Genomic DNA, 18,988 nt, shown 5'->3' with positions numbered 1-18,988 from the left:
GTGTGTGTGTGTGTGTGTGTGTGTGTGTGTGTGTGTGTGTTCATCCACAGAATGAGCTCAGTGTCTCAGGCTTGTCTCAGTCATTTGTTGTTTAGTAGCAACAATACACACACTCGATGTAATGTGTGTGTGTGTGTGTGTGTGTGATCATACTCCATCACCATGTCCAGTGTAAGCAGTGTAAACCATACATATGTTTGGTTTACACTGTTAACCTATGAATTTATCGGAGTAGATGAGCAGATGAATGAATAAAATTGGTTTGTAAATTACTTCAGTGAATCTCGTGCTGCAGCCGTGGGTTAAACTGTCGTGTTATGAAAGACTCATCGGCGTGATCTCTGGGACAGCTCCGAGTTCATAGGTTCAGTTCCTCGCTGTTGCCTCCAGATCGGTGAGTAGTGAAAGGAAACCCGTTGCCACAAACACACTGGCCAAAACCGGCCTGCAGGTGCAGGGATGGAGCGAGGCTGCAGGGCCTCCAACTGTCCTCAGCTGACCCCACCCGAAACCTGTCAACGCATCTGTCAACAAGCTCACTCCGGCTCTCTCTCTCCTCACACAGGTGACAGGAAATCCAGGGTCGGGAGAAGGACAGGAGCTGGGAGGAGGGGTGTCAGTCTAACTTGTATATCTCTCTCACACACACCCTCACACAGTGTTTGCTCGGTCAAACACAGGGACAAGCTTCGAGGCCGCCCTGACCGGTTGACATCGAGTCCACGTTTCTCCTCTGGAGCTCTGCCGCTGGGTGCACTGATGCTTCAGTGTGTTTGAGTTCCTGAGGTATTCATCTGTGAACTCTCATGAGACACAGCGATCAGAGTGATACCAGCATTCCTGCCATCAGCCTTGTCTTTCAATCTCCTGGAGGTTTTTTTCACTGTGGAAATCAGTGTGTGGGTGTGTGTGAACTCCTTACACACACCCACACACACACACACACACAGAGGAAAAGCTTTCAGCGACCCTGACGTGTGTCTCAGGTTTCCATTGCCTCCCCCACTCTCTCATGTTGTGAAACAGTAACCCCCCCCCCCGGACCCTGCACCCCCGTTTGTTCCCACCTTGCTGGGCTGCCTGATGAGGCTCACACATGCTCACAGCATTTGTTAGAAATCTCAGTGTTAAACATGAAACTTGACTTTTAGATCAGAGTGTGTTTGCCTTTACTGGTGAGCTTAACCAGAACATCACCAGCACCATCAGCTTTTTACCAGCAGTCAGCTGTTCCGCCAGAGGAAACAGAGCAAACGCTGCTAATGCATACACCCCACCACCACCGTCCCCCTCCCCCGAGCAGATCTGATGATAATCTACTCCCACTGACACTGAAGTATTTACCTCTTGTTAAATGACAGCCTTTATCCAGATGAGGCTGAGGCCCACATGGGGAGGACATGTGGTAACAGTTCGATTGTATCACACATCAAATCCTGTGAACACAACATTGCACCAGCCGTGGGAATGTGTCCTGCTTTGAGAACAGTAAAATCGGATTGTAAGGCTACGTTCACACTGCAGGTCTTAATGCTCAATTCCGATTTTTTGATCAAATCCGATTTTTTTGTCTGCTTGTTCACACTACAAATAAAATGTGACAGCAAACGTGCTCTAGTGTGAACGCTCAAAGCGGCCCGCATGCGCCAAAGATGTCACACACAACGTGCTCTGTTTAGACCCAGACCAAACAATATTATTTGACTGATGGCCCTTAATATAAAGACTTCGGACTTTACGTTTAAGTTATTTTGTTATTTACATAATAATGTAGATAACCTAATAATTATCATTATTGCTGTTTTAGAGAGGAGTGGTGCTTCAAAGGATAGTTGCAGATTTCTGTCAGAATCTGCAGATTATACAGTACAAATAAAATGTTCACATTTCTCCAACGTTGTCTTCCCAACAGTTTCACTAACATCTACACTGGATGACCAGGAAGCGTTCGCGATGTCTTCTCAGGCACTTCTCCGGCGCTGATAATTGGCGCCTGTCTTGTATCAGTGACGTAAAAGACGGATTTAATGCGACAAAATGAAGAATGTCTTCAGGTCTGGAGATGGGAACAACCTGAGGAGCACAGCTTAAGGATGAAGGTGAAGGACTGCAAGGACTGCAAGAACTGGTACAGGAGGCAGCGGGCAGCCTGGAGAGGGTTGGAGATCAAAGGGGCTGAATGATTTCAACAGGTTTAGTTCACAGACCTCTGCTGCCTCCACACTTTCACTGGTTTTTGTCCTCCCATGTGAACTCTGTGGATCACACCCCTGCTTGGCTGTGGGCAGGCAACAGCTGGAGAAACTACACCAGAGCAGGGCAGGAGGTCCTAACGGCATCAGCCCCAGGTTCTGAGGACCTGTGCTGCGTGTCGAGGAGGTTACTGAACAAACTGTTCTCCATCATAGATCATCCTATGATCTGAAACCTTAGCTGGTTTAAGACCTCAGAAAGGTCCTTTTCTGTCACCATTGGGTACCTACGCCTCCTCCATTGCCCCTGTTACCTCTGGTGTCCTCCAGGGGTCTATGCTGGGTCCCATGCTGTTCTCTTTATACTTGTTACCCTTGGGTCGAATCTTTGATAAATACAACTTTTCTTTTCACTTTTATGCGGATGACATTCAAATCTATTTTGAACTAGCTGAGGATGTCACATCGTCATTGCAACACTTCTTTGATTGTATGGATGGAAGTTAAAAACTGGCTACTGAGCAATTCTCTCATTCTAAATGATAAGAAGACTGAAATTGTAATCTTTGATACTCCCTTCTCTCGGGCTGAACTAATTGGTATTTTTGGGCCCTTTGCTGACTCTCTTTCTGACACTGTGAGGAACCTGGGTGTTGTCTTGGACAGTTCCTTCAAGTTGGACAAACATGTGTCCTCCGTAGTTAAATCGAGTTTCAATCAACTACGTCTAATCTCTAAGGCCAAGCCCTACATACCACGTAAGGACCTGGAGAAACTTATCCATGCCTTTGTTACATCAAGGTTAGATTATTGTAATTCCCTTTATAGTGGTCTCCATTCTGCCCTTGTTCACAAACTGCAGCTCGTTCAAAATGCGGCTGCGTGTCTCTTACCTGGAACTGGCAGGTTTGAGTCTATTACTTCAGTTCTTTCCGACCTGCACTGGCTCCCTATTAAATTTCGTATTGATTTCAAAATCTTATTGCTCACTTTTAAAATCATAAATAACACCATGCCCAGCTGTCTTACGGATCTCCTCAGCTTTTATATCCCTGGGAGAGCGCTTAGATCAGCAGGCCAAATGCTCCTGGTGCGACCTAGATCTCGGCTAAAGACCAGAGGTGACCGCGCATTCGCCGCTGTCGCACCCTACCTCTGGAATAACCTCCCCCTAGCTATTTGGGCGTCTGATTCAATTCAATCTTTTAAATGTCGATTAAAAACTTATTTGTTTAGCCTTGCTTTCCCCGCCTCCCAGAGCCCACATTTTTAGTGTACTGGAACTTATCTTTATCACTTTGTTAAGGTTTATAATGTTTTAACCTTCAGCATTTTGTGTGGACTTCACTGGTGCCTACTATGCCTGGTGTATTATTGGTTAGTTATGTCACCCGCCTGTTAGTATATTTCATTTGTATTTTATATTTGTATTTATTACTGCTCTTAACTCATTCTGTGAAGCACTTTGGCATACCTGTGGTTTTTTAAATGTGCTATATAAATAAAATTGTATTGTATTGTATCCTGACCGCCCTCTGAGCCGCTCACTGCACAGACAGAGAGACTAGAGCTCCTTCTCCAACAGACTGATACATGAGGTCTGCATGTTATCCCGCTCTATAATAATAGTATAATATTTGTTTGCAAAGAAGCATCTAAAAGAATATTATTTGTGTTTCTCATTCATAATTTGATCTTTCTTTGGTCTTACCGATGTCAATTTTGTCGTATAAAAGTAGCAACATCTGCAGCCTCCAGGGCTCAAACACGAATCATTAAAACCTGCAGTTCTTCTAATATTCAGCAGAGGCAGCAGTGATGCAGTCCCTATAGACTCCCATGGTAAAACTTTACAGCAGCCTCTGTAAGTATTTTCCACCTTCATCACAACTGCAAATGTTTTTATAACTCACCTGTTTTCTTTTTTTCTTTTTTCTTTTGCCTGTCCCGTTTGGCTCTTTTGCCATCAGAATTGTTGTCTAAAGGCAAAGAAAGATGCCCAACGGATTTACTTTACCAAACTGACCATCCCAGCCTTGCCGTAATGGTCCATTTGATTCACCTTTTATTGTTTATTTTATTTTCACTTGCTGAATACGGGACAGACTTGACTGGGGGAAAGAGGGGGAGAAAGAAAGAGGGAAAGAGAAACAGCTGAGAAGAGGGACGGGGGAGAAGGGCAAAAGACAAAAACCAACAGAATGAGCAGAAAAAAAAATGCATATATCGATCACCTGGATCACCTGCTGAGAAAGAAAAAAGAAAACAAGCAGAAGAGAACAAGAGTAATAGAATAAACAACATCACAATGATATATGGGAATATGACAGTAAATACTAAATATTAAACATTATTGTGCAGCACATAAGATCAACAGAACACAGTGTGCTTTGAGGTAGGAGCCAAAAAGGGTGTAGTTTGTGGGTGTGATCACCCGTGTGTACACCTGTGAGCATGGACGCGCTTGTTTTTTTTGGTTTTTTTTTAAAAGGTTCCTTCATGTAATGATCTGCTAGAGGGTGTGGGGGGGCCACAGCCCCGTCCTCCAGGGCATGAAGCAGGTATGGAGGAGATCAAAACTCCAGACATCCAGAGGCCCCCAGAACACAAGAGACCAAGGAAGACCAACAGAGGGGCAGCCGCGCCACTGTCCCAGAAAGAGCTGAGGAGAGTCCCAGATGAGGGCTCACTCAGCAGCCGCGGAGCAGAAGCCAGGGGGGGTTGCAGTGACGCGCCCGTGAGCTCCGCCGGCAGCCAGCCGTGCCTGAGTGACCGAGCCCCAGGCCGAGAGGCCGGGGGCACCCCACCTCCGAAGTGGCCCGAGCGAGCCCCAGGCTCCAGGCCCCGATAAGCGGCCACCAAGGAGATAATAATGAAAACTCACCTGTTTTCATTATTAGGGGCGTGGCCTCTTTGACATGTGGATGGCGGCACAGGAGTACAGACATCTTTTATATTCAGTCTGATAATCTAATCAGAAGTGATAATAGCAAATTTTCAGTGATTAATGATCTCTCCAAGTGCAGCTCAGCCAGTACAGCAGACTAATCTTACTGTCAGCAGTTTGACTTTTTTGTTTCTTTTTAATAATCGTTTCTACTTTTGGTCTTTCAGATGGATCCTTGACTCATCGCGTCATCGAGTCCTTAGCTTGTAAAGCTTCATGTTTGTTAGCTCGTAACGGAGAGATAACCAAATAAGCATAAGGTCAAAGATTTCAACTGCCTGTGTCATCTCACTGCCTGCACAGATGTCAGAGGATTTTCCCACATTAGGAACATCTCTTTTTCATTCCAATAACACAGAGTTTGGAAAAAAATCCTCTTCTCCTTCAGCGAGCCCTTTCTCCTCTGCTCTCTCCATCTTTTGGTTCTTCCCTCTTTCCAAGCATAACTCGCTTGCTGAGAGACTGAGGGAATAACTCAAGGAATAAGTGGAAGCCAATGAGCAGATGGAGAGAAATAAAAACCACCCCTTGAGTATAGAGGAGAAATTTTACAGATCAAATAGGAAGCAAATCATTTATTCAGCTGTGAAATCACAGTTTTCTCCCTACTAATATTAGCATACATATGGGCATGCTGTTTATTTGTGGAGTTTGTGGACGTGTTGTTGTGAACACGGCATCTCTCTGGGTGTTTGTGTTGTGCAGGGAGGCAGCGCACTGTGTCTCTGAGGTTGTTAAACATGTCACTGTGGTGTATAATCATCGGCACCATGCTAGGATGTTATGCGAACAACAACGCCGACAGCAGCCAGAACCATAAACATCAATATTTATACCTGCCATCATCTCAAGGATTTGGCACAGGGAAATATGAGATTCATTCAAACTAAAGGTAATCTGATGGAGGAACGTACTTAATATTCATACGATTGACCCCATGCCTCCTGAGTGACACTTAACAACCATGAGTGAAATGGGAAAAGTTGAAAAACAAACCGTTAAAACGTGAAAATGCACGAGAACAAGTTCTCATCTTAAAATCATAAATAAATAACGAGAGAAGGAAATGAAAAGCAAAAGGTAGGAGACAGAGAGGACAAAGTTGAGCTAAAACCTGGCTTGCTTTGTGGAGTATTTTTAAACCTCTGCTTCTGATTGGTTGAGCACTGTTGTGTGTTTCAGAGAATAACGTTGCACGTGCCCAGCGGCTCCTCACCATGCGTTCTGTTTACGGTGTGCACGCTGCCACATACAGCAGTTGATTTTACACTCATGATAATCTCACTATTACTAATATGTCTGACACCTCATTACAGATCGAATAAGGTGAAGGTATTTATCGCTAGAATGACGCCTGCACAAGCACAGGCATCGTACTACAGGGAGTGCAGAATTATTAGGCAAATGAGTATTTTGTCCACATCATCCTCTTCATGCATGTTGTCTTACTCCAAGCTATATAGGCTCGAAAGCCTACTACCAATTAAGCATATTAGGTGATGTGCATCTCTGTAATGAGAAGGGGTGTGGTCTAATGACACACAAGCTGAAACGTCAAGACTGGGCCAAGAAATATCTCAAGACTGATTTTTCTAAGGTTTTATGGACTGATGAAATGAGAGTGAGTCTTGATGGGCCAGATGGATGGGCCCGTGGCTGGATTGGTAAAGGGCAGAGAGCTCCAGTCCGACTCAGACGCCAGCAAGGTGGAGGTGGAGTACTGGTTTGGGCTGGTATCATCAAAGATGAGCTTGTGGGGCCTTTTCGGGTTGAGGATGGAGTCAAGCTCAACTCCCAGTCCTACTGCCAGTTTCTGGAAGACACCTTCTTCAAGCAGTGGTACAGGAAGAAGTCTGCATCCTTCAAGAAAAACATGATTTTCATGCAGGACAATGCTCCATCACACGCGTCCAAGTACTCCACAGCGTGGCTGGCAAGAAAGGGTATAAAAGAAGAAAAACTAATGACATGGCCACCTTGTTCACCTGATCTGAACCCCATTGAGAACCTGTGGTCCATCATCAAATGTGAGATTTACAAGGAGGGAAAACAGTACACCTCTCTGAACAGTGTCTGGGAGGCTGTGGTTGCTGCTGCACGCAATGTTGATGGTGAACAGATCAAAACACTGACAGAATCCATGGATGGCAGGCTTTTGAGTGTCCTTGCAAAGAAAGGTGGCTATATTGGTCGCTGATTTGTTTTTGTTTTGTTTTTGAATGTCAGAAATGTGTATTTGTGAATGTGGAGATGTTATATTGGTTTCACTGGTAAAAATAAATAATTGAAATGGGTATATATTTGTTTTTTGTTAAGTTGCCTAATAATTATGCACAGTAATAGTCACCTGCACACACAGATATCCCCCTAAAATAGCTAAAACTAAAAACTACTTCCAAAAACATTCAGCTTTGATATTAATGAGTATTTTGGGTTCATTGAGAACATGGTTGTTGTTCAATAATAAACTTGTTCCTCAAAAATATAACTTGCCTAATAATTCTGCACTCCCTGTAGATGACCTCCAGGATGCTGCACACTGATGGAGAAAAAGTAGCAGTGATGATGCTGTGAGATCATCATGGGGGAGACGATTCAGGGAAATGATGTCGCCGCAGGATTTCAAGCTGTGCTCAGAAAAGTCATTGTGGATTTATCAAGTGTAAGATTTTGTACCCTCCACTAACTATCCCAGCTGCGGTGAGTGCTCTGCAGGGTATAGACACATCCTTCATGTTCTTTTCCTTTTTCCTCTTTTTTGATTGTTCTACTTCTTGAATATCGAGTCTTTAATAAAGATGCCTTGATTCTCCACAGGGCTCAACTCCAGGACTTGTTTTCTGTTTTTATAAATGCCTCATGGAGGGCGTTCCAGGGAAAATACTCTTCAACGCTGATGATGTTGTCATTATCACACACATTGTTATACACATGCTCTGTAGACCTGGCAGTGCTTCAGATTGAACACTCATTACAAACAACTCCCCTAACTTAAAAATTTAATTGTGCCTCTTCCAAAGGAGCGGATGATTGTTTTACATCAGCGCCACAACACACTTGTGTTATGAACACAAGTGTCTTCTTCTTCACAAACAAACAGACGTTTCACTGCACAGGTAACAGCAGCACTTAGTGTTGGTGTGTAGACACAGGAGATGAGACAGTGAATAAAATAAAAGTTGTTCCACTCATTACCAACGGCTGGAGGGCAGAATTCGATTGTTTTTACCTGCCCTTGGTTGAAACAAGTGACGAGCTTTGTCTTTTCTGTTTACTAGTCTTTGATATTTATATATTTTGATGTTTAAAGTAAGGAAATCCTGAGACTATATCTGCCCTCACTGCGCTCACATCACACATTTGGAAGCTGTTTTTGAGAAACAGATAACGATGCCAGCTAATTATTAGGCTCAGTTAGGCCTGCATAGTTTTTAGTTTCATCATAATTATAAAAGTATACTGTTAAAAAGTTACAGGAACACTGAAACAGATCAGATCTCAATGAGAAACAACTCCTGCTGAATATCTGTACCGAGGAACCAAAGGAGCCACATCGACTGATGGAGCGCAGAGAGAATAGTGAAGGAGGACGGTGGTGATGACGGGACACTGGTGATACTTCAGTCTCTCTTTTGATCTCAGTGGAAAAATAAAGTTAAATTAATAAATAATAATAGATAAAAGGTATAAAAGGTTCCCAATAAGCACATTCTTGTGTCTGGCTGTAACTGTGATCAGTGTTGTAAAAATGTGCATTTTAACCAAAACCATTTTCTTTGGTTCCACACAAAAACTGGCTGGTTAGAACTGAGTAAGCAGTGAGTCTACCCGAAATGCAAAAACGTTCCAGGATGAGATGTGAAATCCAGCCTTCTGGTCAAATGTCAGGGGTACTGTTGCACTCTTTCCCCTGACCTTATGCATAACGAGGAAACTTTTATGTATGTCAGACATGGATGTCTGACAGCCTCCAAACTAAGACACAAACCAATAAAAGTGAATATACAGCCTCCTTAGCAGAGCCAGCAGCACAAAATGAAAATCTTACTAAAAACACAGTTGTGTGTGTGTGTGTGTGTGTGTGTGTGTGTGTGTGTGTGTGTGTGTGTGTGTGTGTGTGTGTGCGCCTGCTCCTGACAGCTTAAAGCTTTCAAGGTTTCAGCACACAAAAGTCTTGTTTCTCTGTAGGTTCATCACTTTGATACTCCGCTCCACTATCAGACAAAGACGCTCTTTCAGGAGTTATCATGTCCTCGCCCGGGCCCCTCTGTAACATAAGAAATACTGCCGTGCTTCTGCTTATCACCTGCCCACGCTCCAGCTGCCTGGACAAACACAGTTAACTTTCAGTGAATACACAATGTTCTCCACTGGTTACAAAGCATGCAAACTGTGCAAACTGTGCAAACTTAAAGGACTGAATCTCACCATCTTAACAGCATTTTTCATATAGTTGTCGTTCACTGAAGCAGGTTTCAGGCAGTCGTCAAACAACACCAAATGGCACCAGGTTTCATCATCGTTTGCATAAATCAGATTTTGACTGATATGAAAGAAGAAGCCTGAGGCACACTGAACAAAACACTGCTGCCAGCAGGGGGTCCGACATTAATGTGAAGCATCGCACAGCCCCACAGTTTAGGCCTTTGTACTCTGTGCCGTGCCTCGGTGATGGTTTGTACTCTCGATTAGACACAAGTTTCTACATTCAGCCTGCTGGACCAAACTCTGCAGCACAGCTTCCAAAACTTAAAGTCTGACAGCATGAGATATGAAGAGAAGCATTCAGAACAACGCATCTCCTGTGGCTTGAGATAGCAGAGCGTCTCACATTTCCACCTCGTGATAAAAAGGGAACAAATTTAAACAAAGTGCATGCCATTTGATCCTCTCCTCTCTCTGCTGCTTTACTGTCACCATGCTGGCTCTGTGCTGATTAAATTAGCTGCACTCGTCGTTTGAAAAGCTCACACAACAAACATCAGACTGTTTTTCTTCCTTTTCTCCATGCATGACCACAATCAACATACTCTAGGCTGTGTGTGCACTTAGACCCAGATGTATTCACTTTATGCTGCTCACTGCTGAATAACAGCTCTAAATTTGTGCTTCTGAACTCTGCAAGTCCAGCAGGACCCAGAACGGGAACCTTAACAACAGAGCAACAGTCGGGAAATAAGGCAGGCGGGGTTTATTCTGAAACAAACCCAGGTAGCAACAAGACGACCTTCGTGTTGGATAAGCAATAAATGCTTTAAAGATCATCACTTCAAACTATCAACAAAGTTACGCAAATGTGTGCCTGCTGTGCTGAGGTCTGGAAGAAGATCCTTACTGTCATTCTGCTGTTTCACGATAACCCAGGAACCACCAAGGCTCTAACCTGACATGAGCTGGAAACTGCTGAAACACCAGGATCACTATCCACAGTGTAGCTGTCACAGTCCAGGTGAGCTGCTAGAAAATTCCAACAAGTCCACGTTCTCCTGTGCACGGACCTGAACCCTGAACAATTAACCAAATATGTAAGTGTGTATGCTTTGTGTGGACCAGAGAAAATTCAGCATAAAACCAAACTTATAAAACCAATTCTTCTTTTTTAATGTAATTAAAGATGTCTGCTGTTTCAATCATTCCACTCTGGGAAAAGAACAGTTCAAAGATGACCCTGACATTCATGACCCTGATGACTGCATCAATACTTCTTAACACAACTTTGTTTTTACTTTAAATATCCACATATTTAAGGTAACAATAGTAATATTGGCTGTAATTCTACTGCAGACACATTGATCTTTATTTCACTGCTGTTTCATCAGAGTTCAGCTCTGATTCAGCCGACAGCAGAAAGTTGATTTAATGTGATTTCACATCATTTCAGTTATTTCATGTTTTTGATCATCATTAACGCTGCGCGCACACACACACACACAGAAGACAGACGGACAGTGTGTTGTACATGTTAGAGGAGCAGATTAGCTGGGAGTGTGCTTCTTGTTTCCTGGGCCCTGCTGTGCCCAAACACACACACACATGCGTTGTGGGCAGGGTCTTGTACCTCCTGCTTCAGCACCATCTGCCTCTTTGATATATTGGCACATTTGGTGCACACACACACACACACACACACACACACACACACACACACACGCACGCACGCACGCACACACACACACACACACACACACACACAGCATGCCTCTGAGGCCTGACCAGGCATCAGCTGTTCACAGTCGGATCAAAGGATTTAGAGATGACGTAATGATGGTGAAGCGTGACCTCGTCACACACACACACCTGCAGCACAGGTAGAACACCTCCTGACAGTTTTATTGGGATCTTTGTCTCTTGGATGAGGGCATTAGCTCGTATTTTTTCCCGCCTGCTAAATCCCCAGTGGCGTGTCGGCGAGCAGAAATGGGCTCTTCCATGCAAACAAGGCTTTTATGAGACTCCTGAACCTTTTATGTCGTTTACTGAAGCTTTACATCCCTGTTTACTGCAGAACTTCACAACACTGAACCCATGAAGATCTTTCAGAACTTTCTAACACTGCACAGTTCCAGTGAGAAATAAATTCAGCTAAGAAAACCCTTTAGCTCGCAGGTTGGTACGTAGCGTGAGCTCAAACTTCCTGCTGAGAGACGTGGCAATGTCTTGGCTTCTCAATTAGCCGCGGTGTGGAGCGAGCACTATGTCCGCTGGCAGCACAATAAAGTTTATTCAAACAAGACGACTCTGTCTTCAATAACCATAGACTGCTGCTGATTTTTGGACCAAGAAGTGATGATACGTGACACTTTATGGGAGCATCACACAGACACAAATAAAAGTGCTCAGTAACATCCAATTACAAATGAAAGGATTTTAGAATAGAATAGAATAGAATTCAACTTTATTGTCATTGCACATGCACAGGTACAGGACAACGAAATGCAGTTTGCATCCATCCAGAAGTGCTTTATTGATATAGATATATTACAATATATATTAGCAATAATATAGATATGTAAGTATATTACAGAAATGGGTCTATTATGGTATGTTATAATGTACACGGTATGAAGTATGTTGTGAATATTCTATAACTATAAATATGTACAGGCTGTATTGAGTACAAGCTATGTACAGGCAATGAACAGGATATAAATATGAAATAAAAAAACTATACAGAATCTGAGATATACAGTTATACAGAAATGTGAACTATGCAAGTTAGAAACAGTTGTAGGATTAAAAATTATCGTATGTACAGAATGATTATTTACACAGAACTATACAGTAGTGCAGTTAAGAGGCTATATAAAGTGCTAGTGGTTGTGAGTGGTGGTTCAGTCCATGTTATTATTGTGTGTTTGAGGGTACAGTTTTCCATTGTCTGTGTGTGTATGTTCAGTCCATGTGTTAATGTGGGTCAGATGTCAGGTGGCAGAGTTCAGGAGTCTGACAGCTGTGGGGAAGAAGCTGTTCCGGTACCTGGTGGTCTTAGTCCAGAGGCTCCTGTAGCGCCTCCCAGAGGGCAGGAGGGTGAAGAGTCCATGTGATGGGTGACTGGGGTCTTTGATGATTTTCCCAGCCCTTTTCAGACACCGCTTCCTGTAGATGTCTTTTATGGCAGGAAGTGGTGCTCCGGCGATGCGCTGGGCAGTTTTCACAACCCTCTGTAACGCCTTCCGGTCCGAGGCAGAGCAGTTCCCGTACCAGACTGTTATACAGTTGGTCAGGATGCTCTCGATGGTGAAGCGATAGAAGTCCACCAGGATGTCTGAGGACAGGTGGTTCTTCCTCAGAGTCCTCAAGAAGAAGAGGCGCTGGTGAGCCTTCTTGACCAGCTTGGAGCAGTTGGTCATCCAGATGAGATCCTTGGAGATGTGGACTCCCAGGAACTTGAAGCTGCTCACACGCTCCACAGCCGTCCCCTTAATGTGGATGGGTGGATGTGGGTCAGCATTCCTCCTGTAGTCCACAATGAGCTCCTTGGTCTTCTTGGTGTTACAGTTTTTTCTGAATGCTTAAACCCTAACTGTGATTCCTGTAGCACAATCTCTAAAACTATTCAGACTTATAGCAAAACCACTCACTGAGTTTGCAAAACTAAAAGCACAAAAACTGCTTTGCACTCAGTTTGCAATTTTGTAACACACACTTTGCAAAACTGTAGGCACAATTCACTGCACAACACTCAATTATCAAATTTCCAACACACTCCTAGCAAAAGTATACACATGTATGGCTATCATTAACACTAATTTGCCAACTGTCTGGCACACTGTCACATGTGAAAACTTTTTTAGATAATTAGTTCACTTTGCAATCAGCCTAAGCACTATAATACAGGTAAGCTGTGTGTGCGGAGTACAATGGAGGGAGCAGAAAGAGTGAGAAGTAGAGGAGGCCGAGGAAGAGGACGTGGAGGTGAAGAAGTAGGATGAAGAGGACGACAAGGACAAGGAGGAGCAAGAGGAGGACGAGGAGGGGGGAGAGGAAGATGAGGAGGGGGGAGAGGAAGGGTAGGAAGAGTAAGAAATAGAATTGCTGATGACATCAGAGCTACAATAGTGGACCATGTAATCAACCGTGGAATGACCCTGAGGGAAGCTGGCCAACGGGTCCAGCCTAACTCGAGCCACTACACTGTAGCAAGTACCATAAGGACATCTTGAAATGAGAATCGGTTAGTACAGTCACTTCGCACAAAGATTTGTAGCACTGCCATATGCCAATGAGAAACACACCAATACCATTGATGTAAAAATACTGAAATTGTTACTTTACAGAATTGCTAGATGACCAGATGCTGGGGGCAGAGGAAGCATGTTCACTGCAGACCAAGTAACCCATATAGTCATTATGGCGATTGCAAATTATCCTATACTTGGAAATAAACACTTGTGTTTGTTTTGATGTGTGTGAATAAACACCAGTGCTTGAAGTTTGGATCCCTCTATGCTTATGGATCTATGACAGAAGTATGAGCTCAAACTGACATAGCCTACCTTGTGCAAAAAATGTGCTTAAGCAATCAGAAAAAACTGTAAGTCTTGAGCTCTTTTATTTTGATGTACTAGAATAAATTATTTAGTGCACACACACCAAACAAGGAGAGAAGTTTTCACATATCTGTGTTATAAACAAAGGCTGATTGCCTTCCGACTCTCCAGCATGCAGCTCCAGCTGTAACAAGAACTACAAAGACCAATTTGTACCAAACGTCATATGGTCGATTGTGTGTGGCGCTCAGATAATGCAGCAGAGATAAAATTTGAAACTTCTGCTTTGACGTCAACAGAAATTAGTGGAATGACCAAACACGTGTGCTGCAGATGGGACTTTCACAGAGTCGACACACTGACGTGTTTTTGTAAAAGTCCACTTCCAGGAAATTTTTCTGACCCACTCTGCTCCATCAAAGGCTGTCTTCCTATTTTCCTGCCTTTATTAAGCTCCTGCATTAAAGAAGAAATGTGGCTCTGTTGGAAGCAAAGGAGTCACTTCTTAAAAGCACTCTTAGTCGTCTGAATAACACCCACCTCAGCCACATTTGCTTTTGTGCTCAGAGTTGCTGTCATTAAGCCAGCCAAAAGAAAACTCATTTCCATCTCTCTTATTGCCTTTCATATGACTTTCATCAAATCCAGCAGTCGAGATTTCTTTGTCAACAAGGAGCTAAAACGCCCGAGCACTGACAGAAAAATTATTCAGTCATTACACGAGCCAAGCTGAGACATGCCAGGAGAAGAAAAGCCCATGAAATGGTATTATCTGCTTCAAAATGACTGTTTTATTGGTTTCACAATTAATTTTCCTGCCTGTTTATTTTTCGAGTCGTGTGTTTTTAAATTGCTTTGCTTTTCATATTTGACCTGTCTTGTCATCGTCCTGTCGCCCTTTTGTGGAGCACTCTGAAGTCTCCCAACTCTGATTGAGAAATAATAAAACAACATTAAAGTGATGAATAAAAGATTGTAATAAGGAGGCATCCCATACCAGATGAGAGACCTCACCAAGGACGTGTCCAGGGGGCTCGCTGTGATGTGAAGGAGCTGTGGCTCTGCTCTTCAGCCTCTCTGGAGCTGCGTCCGCTCTGAAAGCGACATGGTGACCAGATGGCGACATTCTGCGTCTTCACGCTAGTCACAAAAAATAGTTGGGACCAGAGACAAACTTTTCTCAACTCCCAGAGAAGAGACTGAAGCAACTACCAATGTAAAGAATAACATATTTGCCACACTAACATGCGTCTCAGATCATCAAACACATTTTAATATTAGACAAATGTAACCTGAATAATAAGTTCAGTTTTTAAAGTGAAGCAGGCTAAAAGACTTCAAAGCAGCACGATCTAAAGGAAGAGCTGCGAAACAAACAGTCTGAAAGGTTACAGAGACGTGTAAGGCTGTGAGACTGCAGTGAGAGCCACACATGGAGGAAACCTGGAACAGTGCTGAAGATTCCCGGGAGCGACTGAGCAGTCTACCAAAATTACTCCAAGAGTCCATCGACAACTCATTCATGAGGTCAAAGAAGAATGCAGAACAACACCTAAAGACCTGCAGGCCTCACTCAGCTCAGTTAAGGTCAGAGGTCATGATTCAACCATAAGAAAGAGGCGGGGCAAAAATGACCTCCATGAGAGAGTCCCAGGAGAACACAAATGCTGGTCTCACATCTGCCAACAAACATCTGGATAATACTCAGAGACAGAAGCAGAACTTTCTGGAAGGTCTTCCATCAAACATGATGGAATATCACAGCAGTCAAACATGGCGTTGGCGCGATGGTCTGGGACTCATTTCCTCATGAGCCATCGTGCAAAATCTTATGTGGGATGAAAGAACTCGGCTAGTTGATCCAAAGTCATGAAGCTGAAACTTTAAAAAGACTGGACTCACATCAGTCTGGGTGTTTCTATCAGCAGTCTACGAAGACATGGGGAACAAAAGGATCTGAGTGCAAAGTGATTATTGAGAATCATACCTGCAGGAACACCATTAAACTCCTTTATACAAGAAAGACTTTGAAGGTAAGCTCCTACCCTGTGCTTCCATTCTGCCTATTTCACTGTACAGTGGCCATTATCTCTGTGATTGCTTAATGTTAGTTGAGTAGTATGAACAGAGTACTCGGTAATTACCAGCAGAGAACGTCTCGTCTCTAATTTCCCTGCTCCATTTGATTCATTAAAGTCTTGCAGTTATGTTTTGTAAGGAGAACATGAAGAGTTTAACTCTGAGAGCGAAAAAAAGCAGGCAGGGTGAGTGTTAGACAAGAATTTCACAATAAAAGCACAGCTTTAACCCTTGAACAGCTTTTACAGCTTCTCAGAACAATTCAGCACATTTCACCTCAGCCAGCATATTTTTCCTGAATCCCTAATTACAGCCTTTCATCAAACATGAAGAATCAGCGTTTCTGACTGAAACAAGGCTCATTGTTCTTTGTTGCCGCTTTGCAGAAAAGAGTTTAGACGTCGACATGTCGGTTCTGATCCTCGCAGCTCGCAGACAATATCACCGGGCGGTATTTTGGCAGCTTTTCCTTTTCCAGGCGTGACGGGTTTTGTCCAAACCTGCAAGGCCATGGGAGCTGACTGCCTAACACAATGAAAGAAGAAAGTAATTTAACAAGTGGTCCCTTGATCTCTTCTCAGTCTGCTTCCTCGTGTTTCTATTTGTTCATATCCAAACTGATCCCTCCTGTTGCTGTTTTCTTTGGCTGCCTCATTTTAATCTTTCTGCATCTCCTCTCTCTGATCCATTGTACACTGCAGCTGTACCACAATTACCTCAACAGAAAAGGAAAAATCCACATAGAAACTCACAGCTTTATGCTTCTTAATCCATTTCTGATATTTCCGTAGAAACAATTGGACATAATTCTGTAAGCATCTGTTTTAAAGGTATTAAAAAAAGGTACAGCTAGTTGTTATATCGGGTACGCTCTTTTAAAAAACACTGCGTCCTTGATACCGTGACTGATATTGTAGACTTTACAATCAGCTCTCAGCCTGACATGAACAAACTCACTGCCAAAGGAGAAAAAAACAGATAGTTGTTTTGAACAGGATCGTCAGTTCTCCCTGCTCCTATTCAGAACACACATATTTCATTTTTAGGATCTCTGTGGTGCTGATGACCCAGTTTGATCCAAGCTTTGGCCGTGGGACAGATGGCCTCTCTGTGCTGACAGCTGGTTTATATGGAGTATGAGCGTTTGCATTGATATACCAAGTCTGATTTTCACCAAATGTGTAAAAATCATGGTGAAAATCCCCACCACCAACCTGTGGGCTGCACGGTGTGCTCATTTAGGTTTTATACTTCCTGTGTTCGTAAGGCCATCAGAGTCCCAGCCACGTAAATTTGGTCAATGGACAGTGAGCGAGAACGTCTTTTTACATTTACATTACAATGCACCGATGATCTGCCCAGGCAGTGGACTTCAAAGAGTCTCTAGCTGTTTGTGTCCATCCAAAGAATAATCCATACTTGTTAATTTATAAAAAGAGGATTCACCCCCCCCCCCCCCCCTCCCCCGGGTCGCTACTAAAAAAGAAGCCTACATGTTGGACTTGGTTTCACTTTCATCTGAAGAAGCTCCCAGTTGTTGATGATCAGTATGTTTCAAAAAAATGACACCAATAACTATCAACTATAGTTTCAGGACTTATCTGAAATCCAAGGTAGGACTTGAATCAGTTCTTCAGGCAATTCCCATAATCCGTTCTCATGGCTGGCCGCACAATTTCACCATCATTCAGGTTCTTATTTGGCCTGGGCTTGCCGTCACTGGTTCCTCCAGGATCCTTTGTAGCAGTTGAAAAAACAGTCTACACAAACAGTGCAGGACAATGAATTTCTATTCTATACTGGGTTCTTAACATGAGCCCATTAACTTCTTTTCCTCCAAAATGGATCTTAACAAATATTATACATCATGTATAACCAAATACTTAAGAGTGTACTTTGATTACCAATGTATTAATAACAAATATTTCTCTTAGCTTTTCCAAGTTGCCACAGTTACAGTAACTTGTTTTTAGCTGTAACAAATTATTTTATCACAATTATGTCAAAATAAAGAATATAAGCAACTTAAACAGTAACAATCACTGTTTACAATGAAAGTGACGTTTATCATTCTTACCTCTTAATTACTTAATTTACAGTACAAATACTTTTAAACCTGAGATGCGCTGTTTCTATTAAGACTGAAACATTTTAATATAAACACAGCAAGTACTTATATTTGAATGATATGGCTTGTGGTGTGGTTGGCTAACCGCACATAGCAGCTAGCATCACACCTAGCATCGGCAGTAACATATGTAGCTTAGAACACTCAACACTTACACCACACCGTAAGGAACAACAAGATAATGTGTGGCTCTGGCTCATGTGTGCCCAGCCCAGTTTTACTCTTTAAGTGTGTGTGTGTGGGTGTGTGGGTGTGTGTGTATGTATCCATGAACGTTTATGTTAATGAGAGTGTGGGGAGTGAGTTGGAGGGCGGGGTGGGCTGCTTTTAACCATGTAAAGCACTTTGTGCTACATCTTTATATGAAAAGTGCTTTATAAATAAAGATTGATTGATTGAAGTACAACAACACACTACATTCTCATAGCTCCCGATTGTTTTGTTTTTTTAATTGTTTCTGAGCTAAATCGGCTAGTAAAAGACATTATCTAAACTTAACAGTTAGCTAACGAAAACATGTGACTGACCGGGATTTTCCAACACAATGGCTGAATAGATGTTATTCCCTTTGTGGCCAGAGTTCATGGCCTAATAAATTAGCAGCTTATTAGCATTGCTATGTAAAAACTATTTGGTCTCATTAACTGGTTTG

At 43.0% G+C, this 18,988-nt stretch overlaps 1 protein-coding gene across 1 annotated transcript; it reads right to left on the bottom strand.

Annotated features, from left to right (window-relative positions):
• Positions 1 to 12,094: 12,094 nt before the first annotated feature.
• On the bottom strand, positions 12,095 to 17,624 carry LOC146717087 (uncharacterized). The gene is made up of 2 exons (XM_085471740.1): positions 15,144 to 17,624; positions 12,095 to 15,057 (listed from the first exon to the last, which is right to left on the bottom strand). Exon 2 carries the CDS (start codon positions 12,987 to 12,989, stop codon positions 12,561 to 12,563), a length of 429 nt encoding a protein of 142 aa, XP_085327866.1. The 5' UTR covers positions 12,990 to 15,057; positions 15,144 to 17,624; the 3' UTR covers positions 12,095 to 12,560.
• Positions 17,625 to 18,988: the final 1,364 nt, after the last annotated feature.

Source organism: Copadichromis virginalis, linkage group LG2, assembly GCF_057382275.1.
Source record: "Copadichromis virginalis isolate Kocher_CV1m ecotype Utaka linkage group LG2, C_Virginalis_male_GT1.1, whole genome shotgun sequence".
Lineage (NCBI taxonomy): Eukaryota > Metazoa > Chordata > Actinopteri > Cichliformes > Cichlidae > Copadichromis > Copadichromis virginalis.
Note: the sequence above shows the minus strand (reverse complement) of the source record. Positions and strands in the feature narration are given on the sequence as shown.